This window comes from Cyrtonyx montezumae, unplaced genomic scaffold (assembly GCF_038088225.1).
Source record: "Cyrtonyx montezumae isolate F1298 unplaced genomic scaffold, pur_monq_1.0 scaffold_2, whole genome shotgun sequence".
Taxonomy (NCBI): Eukaryota; Metazoa; Chordata; class Aves; order Galliformes; family Odontophoridae; genus Cyrtonyx; species Cyrtonyx montezumae.
The window spans coordinates 58,442,072-58,456,314 of record NW_027071936.1 but is presented as its reverse complement, the minus strand read 5'-3'; the positions used below and the strand labels follow the sequence as shown (position 1 = coordinate 58,456,314).

Genomic DNA, 14,243 nt, shown 5'->3' with positions numbered 1-14,243 from the left:
GATATCACGTGATGAGATTGCCGTTTTTATAGTGCTGAGCCTTTTCTATCCTTGCTTTTTCTTTATTATTCCCTTCAGAACTTTTATTCATTTTTTTATTTCTCCCTAAAGCATTAGAAACTTATTGTTTTGAGTGTCCAGTATACATAATAAGTTACTCTGATTCTGAGGTAAATGTCCTTCGGTACGTTCAATTCTGCACTTCATACCTAGAAGAGTAAAATACATGTGGGAGGGAGTAAAAATGACTCAAATGTGGGTGGGAAGTCTCAAGGCTTTGAAAGTACAGGGGGATGATCCAGCACCAAGACAATGTGAAACAACTGTACTTCTGAGATAGGCAAAGCTGTAAGCAATGCTGTATGTGCATGGATTGAACAATTCAAATGACTGTTTCTTGGCATTGAATGAGTTCAGAAATTAATCCAATAAGGAGAAGATGAGGAGATGGATTGATTCAAAACATTACACAACATTTACACTGGTGTAAACCCCATTTAAGACAGTTTAGTTGCCTTGGCATGCTGCTGCAGTGACTCAGTGGTGAGTCAGGTCCACTGTGACTAAGAGAATTAGTAAGAGTTTTTCTCCACATAATTTTTCTTTTGTCTTGTGACTTTCACGCTTTTCTCAGTGTTGTTGTATAATAGGAACAATAAGCATTTTGCTAAATATCTCTGCCTTCTTAATGTTGCCTGTCCCTTCAGATGATATGACAGCTGTTTACTAAGTTAATCATTACTGTATACAACTACTACAGAGCAATCCTTCAAACTCTTCTGTATCATAAGCAAAGGTCTGCCTTTGCTATAAATGCAAATGCATATTTTATGTGTCAACTGAGCCTCATCATCTACTGTTAGCAGCAGTATCTAATTTTCTGAACATCATCACACTTCTTTGAAATAGTAAATGGACCCCAGTTTATGGAGCAGGTATAGTCCACATACTGTGCCACTTTGTGCATGCAGTGGCAGAATTATTATTGTGTGGCTGATGAACACTTCCTGACTTTAAGATGAATGGTGTTTCTATTAGCTGAATTATTATGTGTGCCTGCAGAAATCTCAGTGACCTTTAGTGTAATCCATGTTAATGAAAATTAGCAATTTTTTTTTTTGAAGGAGGAAGTTTACTGAAAAATTCACTGTCATGGCAGCAATCAAGTAGTTACAAGTTTAATTATTTTGCACATCAAATGCTTTTGTCTACTTTCTGTATTCACTTTATAAACAACTTTAGTAAGTCAGTAATGCGGTGAAATATGATGTACTTATGCTTCCCTGGTGGGAGAGTCGTTAGAAATCTCGAGTCTACTTCCCACGTCTTAGTTTACAATTTGAGCTCTGGGCCTCTCTGGTTCAATCCTTCATTCCCTCAAGTGTCAATCCTTAAGCAGTTATTGATCATTTTCTGAAGCAAAAAACTACACTTATTACACTTCCAACAATGGTAAGAGACACCAGAATAGCAATGTCATTATGACAGAGTTTAGATAACTATATATGCATTCTTTTATAAATTTTATGACTTCATCGGTTATTGCAGCCGTTGCTAGAGAATGAGCAGAGGTTTTCACTGAGATGTCTACAATAATGTAATATCTTTTCCCTGACTGATGACAGCTAATTTAGAACCCATGTTTTAGTGGTTCAGGTAATTCTTTCTGGTACAAATTATGCTGCGTGTTTTCGAGGCATGATGTTCTTACTGCTTTCAGTTCCCTACAGACTCTAGAACTACTCCATTTATTGTCTGGAAATCATGCTTTAAGTTACATGATTCACTCTTGTCACATCAGATTCTTTTTTCCCCTTTTTCTTTTTGTATTTTCAAGCCTTAAGTTATGTTAAATGAGAAAACATGATTGTATATGCACTGTTGCTAAGGCTTGTAGTCCTGCTTTCAGTGAAGCTTGGATTTGCTTATTGATGTGCTGTGGGACAGTCAGTAACACTGTGGTGCCCCTCATGTTTTCTGTGAGGAGTATGGGGAGTTGTCAGTCGTCTTCAACCAGTGTGAATATGTTCCTCATGTTGACTATGTCTAGAAAACTCCACCAACTGCACAGAAGAGAATTGACATAGGAAGTTGTCTCTCTTACCTAGGAAGAATGAAGTGATTCATAGCACTCTTTCTTAGTTTTTAGGACTGCTTTGAGTCCATCTTTAAGTTAAACACTAAGACTTTGGTTCAGTGTTTGCAGAAAACTGGTAGGACAATGCTCTTAGAAATACAACTTGATTTTTGGGTGGTACTGTTGGGAGCCAGGAGTTGGACTTGATGGTCCTTGTGGGTCCCCTCCTACTCAGGATATTCTGTGATTTTATGATAATCTACTACATGAATAGTAAGAGATCTATCAGAGATTAATGTTGCCTCTGTGTGTTGATGTTTTATTAAACAAGCAACACTGAGTCAACAGTCTGTCAAACTAAGCCTTCAAACTGTGCAAAGAAGAAGGACACATGGTTAGGAATTTTTTTCTGCATTGAACTCCCTTACATCAGTATAACCAAGAAAAAACTAACTAGGCCATCATTACAACTGAGCTGAAAATGTAAAACTGTTACTGCATACAAAATTTCTGAATTCTGATGGAATCAAGTGCTCATTAATTAGATGAACCCTCTAATATACTCTGAGGAGGGACTCTAGCTACAGCCCCTGTGGCATGTACTAAATGAGACCTAACACACCTAATTTCCAGTGTCTCAGTATAATTCATGGTATCTAATCGAGTGAAAAAAATACTATTTGGGAAACTGTGAGTTAATTCTTGCATGAAGTCTGAAACCTCAGATTTAGCTAGCACCTATCTTTTTAAAACATGTGAAGTTTTAAATACTTACTGATAAAGATTCTGGCATTTCTTATATTCTTTGCTTTGGTTAGAAGGGTAGTATAACAAAGATTGCATGTTACAGTGCAGGTTATATGAGAATGTATCTTGACAGTCTATTTTGGCACAGGTGTAATTGAACTCCCTTGGATAGTGTTTACCTCGGAACTTAATAAGCTGTGCTGAATCTACTTAATTATTGAGGCTATGAATTGAATTAGGAATGTTTGTGAAATATCAGTCTTTCAAGGAAAATAGTACTTCTTTTCAACTTGATATTATGCAGTTATCATGTGATGGTACTCTTCTGTCCTTAAACAATTTTATTGGAAACAATTTTAAACCTGTGACGTTTAAACCCTACTCTGATACATAACAATGTGATAAAATGTTGACATATTAAGTAGTGATTGTCTTCCAGAGATCATTCAACAGCACAAACAATACTACAAAAAAGAATAGTAAAAAGGAACAAAGGTGTTTTTTTTTTTGTTTGTTTGGGTTTTTTTGTTTGTTTGTTTTCAAAATAGTAATTCTGAGATGATAGATTTTACCTCAAGGGTTGTGTCCCTGCTCATGTGTCAGCAGGTCTGGAACTAGATGGTCTTTGAGGTTCCTTCCAATTCAAACCATTCTATGATTCTGTGAAGTAGTTAACAGAGATTCTTTAACCTAAATTTGTAATGCTACCATATTTGATACTGCAAGTGGCATAATAGCCTCCAGACTCAGATTATGTTCTTCAATATAATTAGCACTGGTGACTTCATTCACTCAGTGAAAAACACTGGGAAGTCATTCTTGTAGTACCAGTGTTAAATTTCTAGATTAACAGAAGGCACAATGGTTGTCAAAGGTAGTGGAACAGTGATTGAGAGTAACTTATTAAAGGTACACAAAGTTCTAATGGCTATTTCAACTCTCTCCAGATTAACAATTTATGAAACATTCAACATACAAATTTTGCTCTGTTTTTAACTAGGAAATTTCTACTGGATTCAGACTTAACTTCAGAGTCACTTGGTCTCTTGGTTTTTGTTCATAATGGAAGTAGCACTGACATCTTGACAAGCCTTAAACAGTGGGCCATTCTGTCTAACACTGCAGAATGTGGGATCAAGGAGAATATACAGGGGTTGCCAAGGTTCCACAGGTGTTTTGAAGAGTGAGGATTGCTGGGAGCATATCCCAGACCTGGCTTTGGGCTGTTGAACCTAGCAAGGATCTGTTCCATAGAGAGACCACGAGTTCTAGGTGAGAATTATGGATAGAGGGGTTGTGTACCTGAAGGAAGAGAGGAATGGGGATAAACCAGGCTCTTTTTAGTTGTGACTTGTGCCAGAACAATAGGCAGTAAGCACAAACTGCAAGGCAGGAAGTCCTGGCTGATCAGCAGGAAGCACTTTTTAACTATGCAGGTGACTGAGCAGTGGAAGAGTTTGCCTAGAGAAGCTGTGGAGTCTCATTCTTGGAGATCCCTTGCTCTTTTGTACCAGTAGTCTAGTCCTCTTGAAAAACAATCTGAAGTGAGTGGTGAAAAAGTTGAAATTAATGGGGTTATAATGTAATTGGAAACTGAAACTTATGAAAATTGATTTACTAACCTTTTCTATACATATTTATATTCTCATTCCAATTGAAAACAAAGGTATTAAATTACAGAGACTACTATCAGAATAATCACTAACTCTTCTGGTTCATCTATGTGAGGAATTTAGAGCACAGAACCTGAAAGTGTAAGTTCTGAACTATCAGTGCTTACCCAGCCACGCGTCTCTCATGGGTGCACTTCTGTACCCATTATCTGCAAGACACTTTGCTTTCCAAGCAGATACAAACATTCCTTGCACAACATATTCCTTGATGTGCTTTAAGAGTATGTGTATAATGGGGTTGTAAGTAGCATAAGTGAGTTTAAAATCTGTGCTCAAAGCTACAGTCTCCCACCTGCCTTGTATAGGTAAGTTCTAAGCTACCTTGCATTTGGTGCACAGTATGATTGTTTACATGGAAAATGTGTTCATTTTATAAAAACTGTTCTCTGTTTCGTAAATTCACAAGCTTAACTATCACGTTAACTTTCTTGGAGTAGAGAAGACCACAATTTCATTTTATAAAGTGAAATGTATATAATCATAAATAAGTATTGCAGATATATAGGAGACTGTTGAACTAATAGAAATTAACTGATTCACTCTAACTATATTCTTGTTGATGGAACAAGTCTTTCCTCATAATGGAGCCTCACAATTCCCTAGAATGCTTACTCATCTCTACTTTCTTTTTTTCCTGAACAGGCAGGAGAAAAACATTATCATCCTACTTGTGCACGATGTGTCAGGTGCAGTCAGATGTTTGCAGAGGGAGAAGAAATGTATCTTCAAGGTAAAACAAATAAACAAAACAGTTACACTTGGTATGGTGGCCCTCTTGCCTATACCTGCTTTCATGGATGAGCTGTATTACATGTATTTCCACTCCATAACTAACAAAGGAAGTGAAGATTGTTACATATAGGCTAGGTAAAAACAAAAGTAAAGTAAAAAAACATCTCCTCCTCATCACACTTATTGTTTCTTATTCACTATTATTTCCTAGTCTAAATTAATTGCAAGTGTGAATCATTGAAAGAGTTGGTAGTAGTTACTTCCTGCAGGTGGAACTAATTGACAGTGAAGATTATAAAAATTTTCCATTTTCTAGAAAATGTGGTTTTTCAGCAGTTACAAGTGGTCCAGATGAAAGTTAATACGCATGTAATGCAGTAGGTTCTCTAAAGCTGCCTCTGCAAATCTCAGAACAATTCTGTGCACATTGCCTGTTTGCATACAAGGAGGAAATCTCTAGAGCCTTACTTGAATTCTCTCCAGTCAGATCTAACTACACTTGGAATGTGGAGATGCCGTGGATCTGAAACCCTTACCAGATTATAGGTTAATACCAGAGACAGCCATGGATTAATACCAGAATGAGAAATTCACTTTACCTTTTCAGAAAATTTAACTCTGCAAAGTTTTTGTTAATAATAATAATAATTTAAAAAAAAAAAAAACCACACAGATACAAACTAAAATCTGCATTTCAGATGTAGCAATCATTAGTTGTACTAAACTGATCAAAGTGAAAAAGATATAGATAGCTAAATATAAGGTCAGTATCCAGAGAAAATTAAGGCTTTTGTCTACATCTTTAATTGGCCCTGTGTTCTCAAAGCAAAATAGAAAAGAGAAACTCAGTAAGATGTGGAAACTGCAAGGTTGTATATTATCTCAAAATTACATGCTTCCCGAGATCTGTATTACAACTTATGCAATTATCCACAGTTTTCTAGAAGTGCATTTTGAAGTCATTCTTTAAGTTGTAAAAGTTAGACCTTACTTTAAACACAACAGTAATAGCTAATTAAAATTTACTATGATGTTCAAAATGAGAATTACATCGTCACTTTGGTTTACTACAAGAACTAGCTCATTAAAGGACATAATATCCTTGTCTATGCTCATGTGTTCTTTCTCAAGAGCCAGAGAATGCTGTGGTTCTTCCAATTGCAAAGTGGCTTAGCAGTACTAAAATCCCCTGGGAAATCAGTGCTTTAAAAAGATATCAAACTACAGATCTGTTTCTAGGTTTCAAACCAGAAACCAGACTGTAATTAATCTTTTTAAGTTCAGTAAGGATGGATATTAGTTTCTGTGGTCATTTTTAGTTCAAATAGGATTTGAGCATACTTTGTAACTATTAATTCAAAGTCATCTTAACCACTTCGTATTCTGATGCATAAAACATTCCTACCAACTTCTTATCATATGCTTATTGTCTTGAGAAGAAGAACAGCTTCATAGTCAAAAAACATTTTTAGTTCTGAAAAAGATCTGTGATTATACACCTGCACTGCCTGACCAGGGGTGCTAGCTAAAACCCAACGTTTTTATAAAAACATTTTTTACCCCTTCACTAAACAAACCTGAAGTTCCTTAAGGTGCTGCAGACCTTAAAGTCTTCAGTAGTCTTCAGTAGTCAGCCAGCAGATGATTTTTGGGTGAAAGGACCCTTTTTCTTATAAATGAACAAGTTTCTCAGAGAGTTTTGTGTGATTACAGATGGGAGAAAGTTATTCAAAGAAGTTGAACTAATTACCATTTAAAACCACTGGGAAAATTGTGCTTATGTGGCATCTGGGGCAAACTCTTTCAGTGGGAAAGTTTAGACACATTCATAATAGGAGCATAAACTAGCATTGAATGTGAAGTTGCTATTAAGCCATTATTTAGTGGTTACATCCCCAGAAAACTTCAGAAACGTAGTGAACTTAGTTTTTCCAGTTTGAATTTACAGATAGTCTTGTACTGCTTTAGTCTGAGTTCATCTGGATTACTTTTGTGAAACAACAGCTCTCCATCTGCCTTCTGGGAAATAGACATTCTGTTTCCATCTTGTTTCCAAAATCCACTGGTGAAGAAAACTATCAAACTACTGTGAAAACAAAGCATTTCCTACTGGTGTTCTCCACCCAGTAAAAGTATTTGATATTTATATCACAGAGATTCCTAACTTCCCATTTATTTAGAAAGAAGTTACTGTGCACTGACATTATTTAACTGTGTGGAGGAATGCTTTATCTTGTGCCTTGTCCTACATCAGGCCAGCATAAGCATAAAAGTTCCTTTTTACTATTAAAATTTACATATAAATATTTGTTTTATGTATGTAAGCACGTTCCTCTTCCTCTGAACACAGTGAGTATTGAACGTTGTGTTCAACTGCTAGGACTTCTATTTTTCTTTTTCTCAACTTCAAAACTACTAAGTTACCCAGTTTCTTTTTCACACTTATGTTGACATATATCTCCAGAGTCCGTAGCCCTCTCATCAATAGATATATGAAGTATAGAATTGATTTATGTATTTTCTGCTTTATCTATGGTGAATATTCCCTGAAATTAAGCAGTTCTTTAGTGTTTAATTTGCATGACACAATTTCTGTGGGTCTTCATCCTTGGAGATACTCAGATCCTAACTGAGCACAGCTCTAAGCTGCTGCTGGAATGTGACCTTCTGCAAACCGGAGGTTGAGCCAGAGGAACTACAGTGGTCCTGTATAAAGTTTCTTAGGTTTTGATGTTAGTTTCACATACTATATTCTTTGTAGCTTTCTGAAGCACACCTAGTTTTTAAAATGTTTGTGTCCAGGCAACTGATATGGATCAGTGTGGAGAAGTTGTCATTTTTAGCTTTGGAAGTATGCATGGAATCCGTCAGCATGTTCTATCTTATAGAAAACACTTATTAGGGAACAAAATTAAGCCCAACTTTAAACTTACTCACTAGGTGCATCCATCTGGCATCCAGTTTGTAGACAGGCTGCCAAAGCTGAAGAAAAAAACAAGGTAAGTTACCTTTTTTTTTTTTAAATTTTTGACTAGTGTTTCAATCTCTTTTTTTTCTGTTTTCTTTTTTCAAACTTTTTCACTATTGGAATTTTAAACTTTAATGACAGAAACGTAGCAGATTAGAGAAGCATTTTATATTCTGGTTTTACTTGGGATTAAAGCTTCAGCTTAAAGGGAATCATTGTTGAACAATGAAAAATTTGGTAATATGAATAATAGAGAAAAAAGCTAATTTTTAATTTCTGCCTGATTATGACATGATCAGTGCATGACCTTTTTTTATGTGGCTCTGCACTTAAAAGATCAGAGGACTTTTACTTAATTTGTTTTTACAAAAAAAAAAAAAAAAAGACAGATGCCAAAAACAAACAAAAATAAAAAACCCACCCTCTCCTTGGAATTTCTTTTTTATTCTTTGCATGTAAAAAATTGGCAAGCCAACCCCAACTTAATTTAATCTCTGGCTTTGAATACCTCCTTAAGTCGGATGATTTGTGCGTCTGTCTTTATGCAAGGGGAAGGGGGAAGAGTTCTGGCAATTTTAACATTAATTACAAGGCTAGCAGATGAATAAGCTGCCCGTAGGAAATGAGGAATTAATCTGTAGCTGGGGAAATGATCTCTCTGAAGTGGTGGGACTGAGATGCAGCTATCTCATTTAATGCAGAGGCCAACTATGGGGCTTTGCAGCTCTGCTTTTCTCTGATGCTCCAAGTGGTATCCTTGGTATCCTGCTCTAAAAAGCTTCCCTTTGATTTGAGTCTTCAACACAAGTCACATGGGACAAGTCAGAGCAGCAGGCAACAGCTATAAAAAGAGTGTTTACAAATCTGGTGTGTTAGCAAGTGCCACTTGGACTAAATTACAGTTTTGAAAAAATATTGTTTTGGGCTTTACCCTGAAGGATCGTGGCTGTAATTTTTGTTGCCGTGTGCTGGGGAAATGATTGCTCGGGTATTCCTTGGCAAGCTCTGAATATCAAATAAGTGGCATTTCAGAATAAAAAAAAGAACTTTATTGTCAAAATACGTCAGTGTAATAATTACTGCTGATTTAGTCTAATAGTACTATGCAGTATTTCAAGCTTCCTGAGGAATTTATTCAGGCTGAGTACCTGAAATTGCAGGGCTAAAACTCAATGTACTCTATGGAAAATGTAGTAGGATTTCTTTTCCTCCTTCAGTGAGAGACAGTGGATACTTTTTTCTTGGGTTCTCATGCATAACACATCTCTCCTGAGTGCTGGGAGTCATCTGCCCCTTCTTCAGCAGGGGAAGATATCTATATCTGAAAGCCACTGGGACTTTTGCCAGAGTGAAAAAAAATATATTGAATAAATCCCAAAGAACTTTCCCAATTAGTTTCTAATAGTTTCTTTTCCAATATTTACTTTTTTTCCAGTAGCTATTTCAAAACTATTTTTTTCCTGTGTCCTATTCCTTGAGTTTTTCTTCTCTTATTTATTTTTATGAAACTTTCAGTCATTAATGAAACAGTCAAAAAATTAAATCAAACAAAACAAACTTTGCTGTTTCAAAGAGAGTAGTAATGGCATTTCCAGTATACCTAAGTGGTAAAGTTGGGAATGGGATATACCAGTTGAACAGCTTTCTGTCAGTCTTTGCAGAGTGTTGTTTTTAAAAGTATTGTCTTTATGTTTTCACATAGACATAAGCACAGCATGTAACTAAAGTAGAAGGAGACAAAAGGAGAAGGAGTAAGTGGCATCACACTCCTAAACTTTGGAGATGGAATGGATGGGAAAAAGAAGTTGTGAAGGAGAGTTACAGCAAGAAGAAAAGTGTTAGGAGAATGAGATTGTAAGCTGAAGAGATAAAGCTAGAAACAGCAAAAGAATTCAGTGTAGAAAGAGAAGAAATAAGTAGTACAGAGAAAAGAAGTGAACAGAAGCAATAGAGTCCAGTGAGATGCAAGTTTTTGTAGCAAAATATGGAAGGTTATGTGCAGCAGGCATGTATTAAGGATGGTCAGAGGGGTAATGAATCACAAACAGAATATAGAATCTGTGAGACATAGAATGAATCTGGTTTTAATCACCAGGAATAAAAATGGAACAGTTTGTGAGGGTATTCTTCTACTTCCACAAATCTGCCTCAGAAAGATTAAACTCTTCATTTTGACTGCAAACTTAGAAGTTATAATGAATTGTTGTTATTCTTGAACAATAAATGGCACCTCCAAGATGAGGAAAGCCACTGAAAGAGCTCTGGGAATTTATTGTGCATTATTAAATATGTTCAGACGTGTATGCTATGACTTCTATGTAACTATTGTAAACTGCTACGTATTAAAATACATTCTGCTGATGTGCATGATAGAAAGAAGCCCTGAGGCTTCGTCTAGGAAGCCCTGAGGTTAATGACTTTAATGGGCTTTAAAACACTGAAACAGTACATTAGGAGTTTTCTTCAGCTTTTATCTCTACAGCAGTGGACCTCTTGTAATGACATCATAAAAAAGAAGCCTAGCTTGTATGTGACATCAGTGCATTGATAACACTAGCATGTAATTTTACACAATCTCTGGAAAACTGCAGCATGCTTTAACTGTGCAGCAGAGCATTTGTGGTTACATTGTCTGTGTTGAGTCAACATCTCAATGGAAAGCAACAATTATTTCTCAAATAATATCGTACTGCTATTTTGCCTGGCCCCTGGACTTCCTGAGCTTGTCCAGAGCATGTGAGACAACTGAAAATGAGAGCAAGAAAATGCCAAAATCCCAGTCAGATGTTTCCAAAAACAGAAATATTTTTAATATGGATGAGTATCACAGAATTGCTCTGGTTGGAAGGGATGTCCAGAGGTTATTGAGTCCAACCTCCCTGCCAAAGCAGCTCCCCAGCCCAGGTTGCACAGGTAGGCATCCAGGTGGGTCTTGAACATCTCCAGAGAAGGAGACTCCACCACCTCTCTGTGCAGCTGTGCCAGTGCTCCATCACTGCACTGTGATGAAGTTCCCACACACATTTGTGCAGAACTTCCTGTGCCTCAGTTTGTGACCACTTCCCGCCATCCTATCACCACACACTGTTGAGAAGAGTCCAGATTTGTCCTTCTACCTCCCGCTCCTTAGATATTTACAGATGTGGATCAGATCCCCCCTGAGTTTTCTTTTCTTGAGGCTGAGCAGACCCAGGTCTCTCAGCTTATCCTCATAAGGGAGATGTTCCATGTCCTTTATCATCTTTTTAGCCCTCCACTGGACTCTTTTGAGGAGATCCCTGCCTTTTTTTGTACCAGGGAGCTCAGAACTGGACATGGTACTCCAGGTGAGACCTGACCAGGGCAGAGCAGAGTGGGAGGATCACCTCCCTTGACCTGATGGCCACACTCTTTTTAATGTACCCCAGGATACCACTGCCCTTCTTGGCACACTGCTGGCTCATGGCCAACCTGTCATCCACCAGGAATGAAAACAGAATCTCCAAGTAATTCTGTGATTCTGTGATATTTTTTGGAGAAGTCCTTAGGACTATTTGTGCTACAGAGGGTCAGTGGATTGCTGAGTTTGTTCATTCTGCTAATACAGTACATTATAGTGATGAAGAACTACTTCTGTAAGATTCATGAATTATTATTTTTTTCTGTGTTTAGCTATTCCTTCTTTTCATTTCCTTTGAAAACCTTTAGCAATTGCAACTAACCCATTTTAACTTTACAGTGAACGGTTCATCTCTCTCTGTAATTATTATTGTATGAAGCAGCTGTTCACTCTCTGCTTGGTAAGGAATTCTTGTGCTAGATACTCATTATAAAGTTCTCCATCAGCAGACTTCATAATATGGACCTTGTTAATGCCTGTCATAGATAGACTTCTGAGATAAGGCACATTTACACATGTCTTCTAAAAATCAGCAAATCTTCCAAGACTGAAGTAGTAGGCTTGACCTGACAGTTTAATAATGCTAAATTGCTTTTAAAGTTTTGAGCTGTTCTAACTTCCACATAAGAAGTATTTGGTGAGACAGTAGATATACATACGTCTTGCAATCAGGAATTGGTTTCTTCAGAGGTCAGAAAAAGTATTTTATGATGAATTAATAAATATGGATAAAATGGGAGCATGAAAACGTAGACTTCTGACTAAGATTATTTGAACTTCAGTTATGAGCATCAAGTCTGTTGAGTCATTGTTAATATTGTTGTGCCTCAAAACTATTTTTTTAAATGTAATTATATTTTTCATCACAAAGTAATCTACTAAAGGAAAACAATATTTGCTATCACCGGATGCCAGAATGATTGAAAACACAGCAAAACTACCTGCAGTAAAATTAATCTCTTACAATTAGGGAATGGAAAGTAAACCTATTGAGTGTCTCACTCAGTATCTTGTGCAGGATGTCAGGCTGTTTGCTGTGAGTGAATGACACAGTACAGTGCCGTGCTCCAGAAGCCGCTATGCTGGCTTGACCTTACAACCATGGAGTGAAAATGTTACGGACAAATCATCTTTTGTCCCCAGATTCTCCAGAGCTGCTGTAACTTAAACTATCTCTGATAATGTTCCAGGGCACTCTGGAAGCCCAGCCCCTTCTAAAGGGAAGGGGGATGAACAAGTTGTATATAAAATGATTTTGTGTTTTCAAACTGTCAGTAAATAGAGATAGTTTTTCACATACTTGTCCATTTGAAGCTCACTGTAACTTGCTATTTTGAACCAGTGAAGACTAAATTCAAATAAATGTCTCCCTCTTTTCTCTTTCTCTTCTTTATTTCGTATCTCTTCTCCTGCCATAGGAAACAAGGACTTCCTCTGAGAGTATAATTTCTGTACCTGCTTCAAGTACTTCAGGTTCCCCAAGCCGTGTGATCTATGTGAGTATTTTGTATTTATAGCACTTATATTACCAACAGAGTGTGGTTTATACCATACCACAGGAACCAAGCTACCACAATTCTTTCTAAAAGTAAATTTTAAGTAAGTGCTACAGCCCACAAGTAGATTACAAGCTTAGATTAGAATACTACTTGCCTAAACCAAGCCCCTGAGCCTGCATCTGATTGTATGTGAAAACACGTGTGATTGCAGGATTCAGGCCTCAACAAATTGCAGTCCTTAAACTCAGAGGACCTTTGATATGTTTCTGTTCTAATAAGTACTAACAATGGAAAGTTCAGAGAGGGTTTAACAACTGGACAAATATGATAAAAGCTTATGCTGAATATTCCTCAGTTGTAGTAATTGCTGTAGGTAACATTTGTGAGCACTACCACTTGATAACTAATCTGTAGAAATATCTAGCATTCCCATGACTATTGGTTGTCCAAGTATCCCTGGGAAGGATGATCATTCTCACTGAATGGTACCAGATGGAATTGCTGGAGGTATGATTGACTTCATTATGCTAAGATTAAGAGCTTGTGATTATTACACTGAGATGAGCAAAACAGAGCCTTGGAGACAAGCTTGTCTTCAGTCTTTAAATAGATATTATTTTGAATATAATAATCCTTTCTTTGCTGGAAGTGTACGAATTGCCCCTTATCTGGCTGTTAATAGTCTAGCCTTCATTCTCTTCTTTTTTTTTTCTTTTTTTTTCTGAAGAATGTCATTGAACTAGCAGACAACCTTTGTTTGTTACTGTTGTGTGTGTGTATATATATATATATAAATTGTTATAGAATAACCAAGGAAAAATACTCAACTGTCAAAAGTTTCTATTGTTTTTAAAGATCAAGACAGGCCGAGCAGGTTGGAAAGCACACACAAGAGTAACTTTCATACATGAATTTCTGTCACGAGAACAAATGGTGAAGCTGTACCTTAACAGCTGGTGAGCTCTTTGAAGCATTGTGTTTTTGACAAAAGAGCATTCTTTTTAAGAGAACAGTTAAAACTCAGTTAAACCATGAATTTGTAGCTCTTATAAGTTCAAAGACATTAAGTCTGGGCAATGTGATCCTTCCAAACATAGCATGTTTTGGGTGACATGTTTCTGGGTTATGGCATGATGGCTGGCTATGGAACAAGTAAGAAAGCATGTTT

At 36.8% G+C, this 14,243-nt stretch overlaps 1 protein-coding gene across 5 annotated transcripts in view; it reads left to right on the top strand.

Moving 5' to 3' along the window:
- The window catches only part of ABLIM2 (actin binding LIM protein family member 2), a 132,596-nt gene that overhangs the window by 72,913 nt on the left and 45,440 nt on the right, over positions 1-14,243 (top strand). For all 5 annotated transcript variants that reach the window (XM_065735833.1, XM_065735835.1, XM_065735834.1 and 2 more), the window contains 3 exons: positions 5,140-5,227; positions 8,170-8,228; positions 12,995-13,072. In XM_065735833.1, coding sequence (XP_065591905.1) covers positions 5,140-5,227; positions 8,170-8,228; positions 12,995-13,072 — 225 coding nt within the window. The remainder of the gene's footprint in view (positions 1-5,139; positions 5,228-8,169; positions 8,229-12,994; positions 13,073-14,243) is intronic.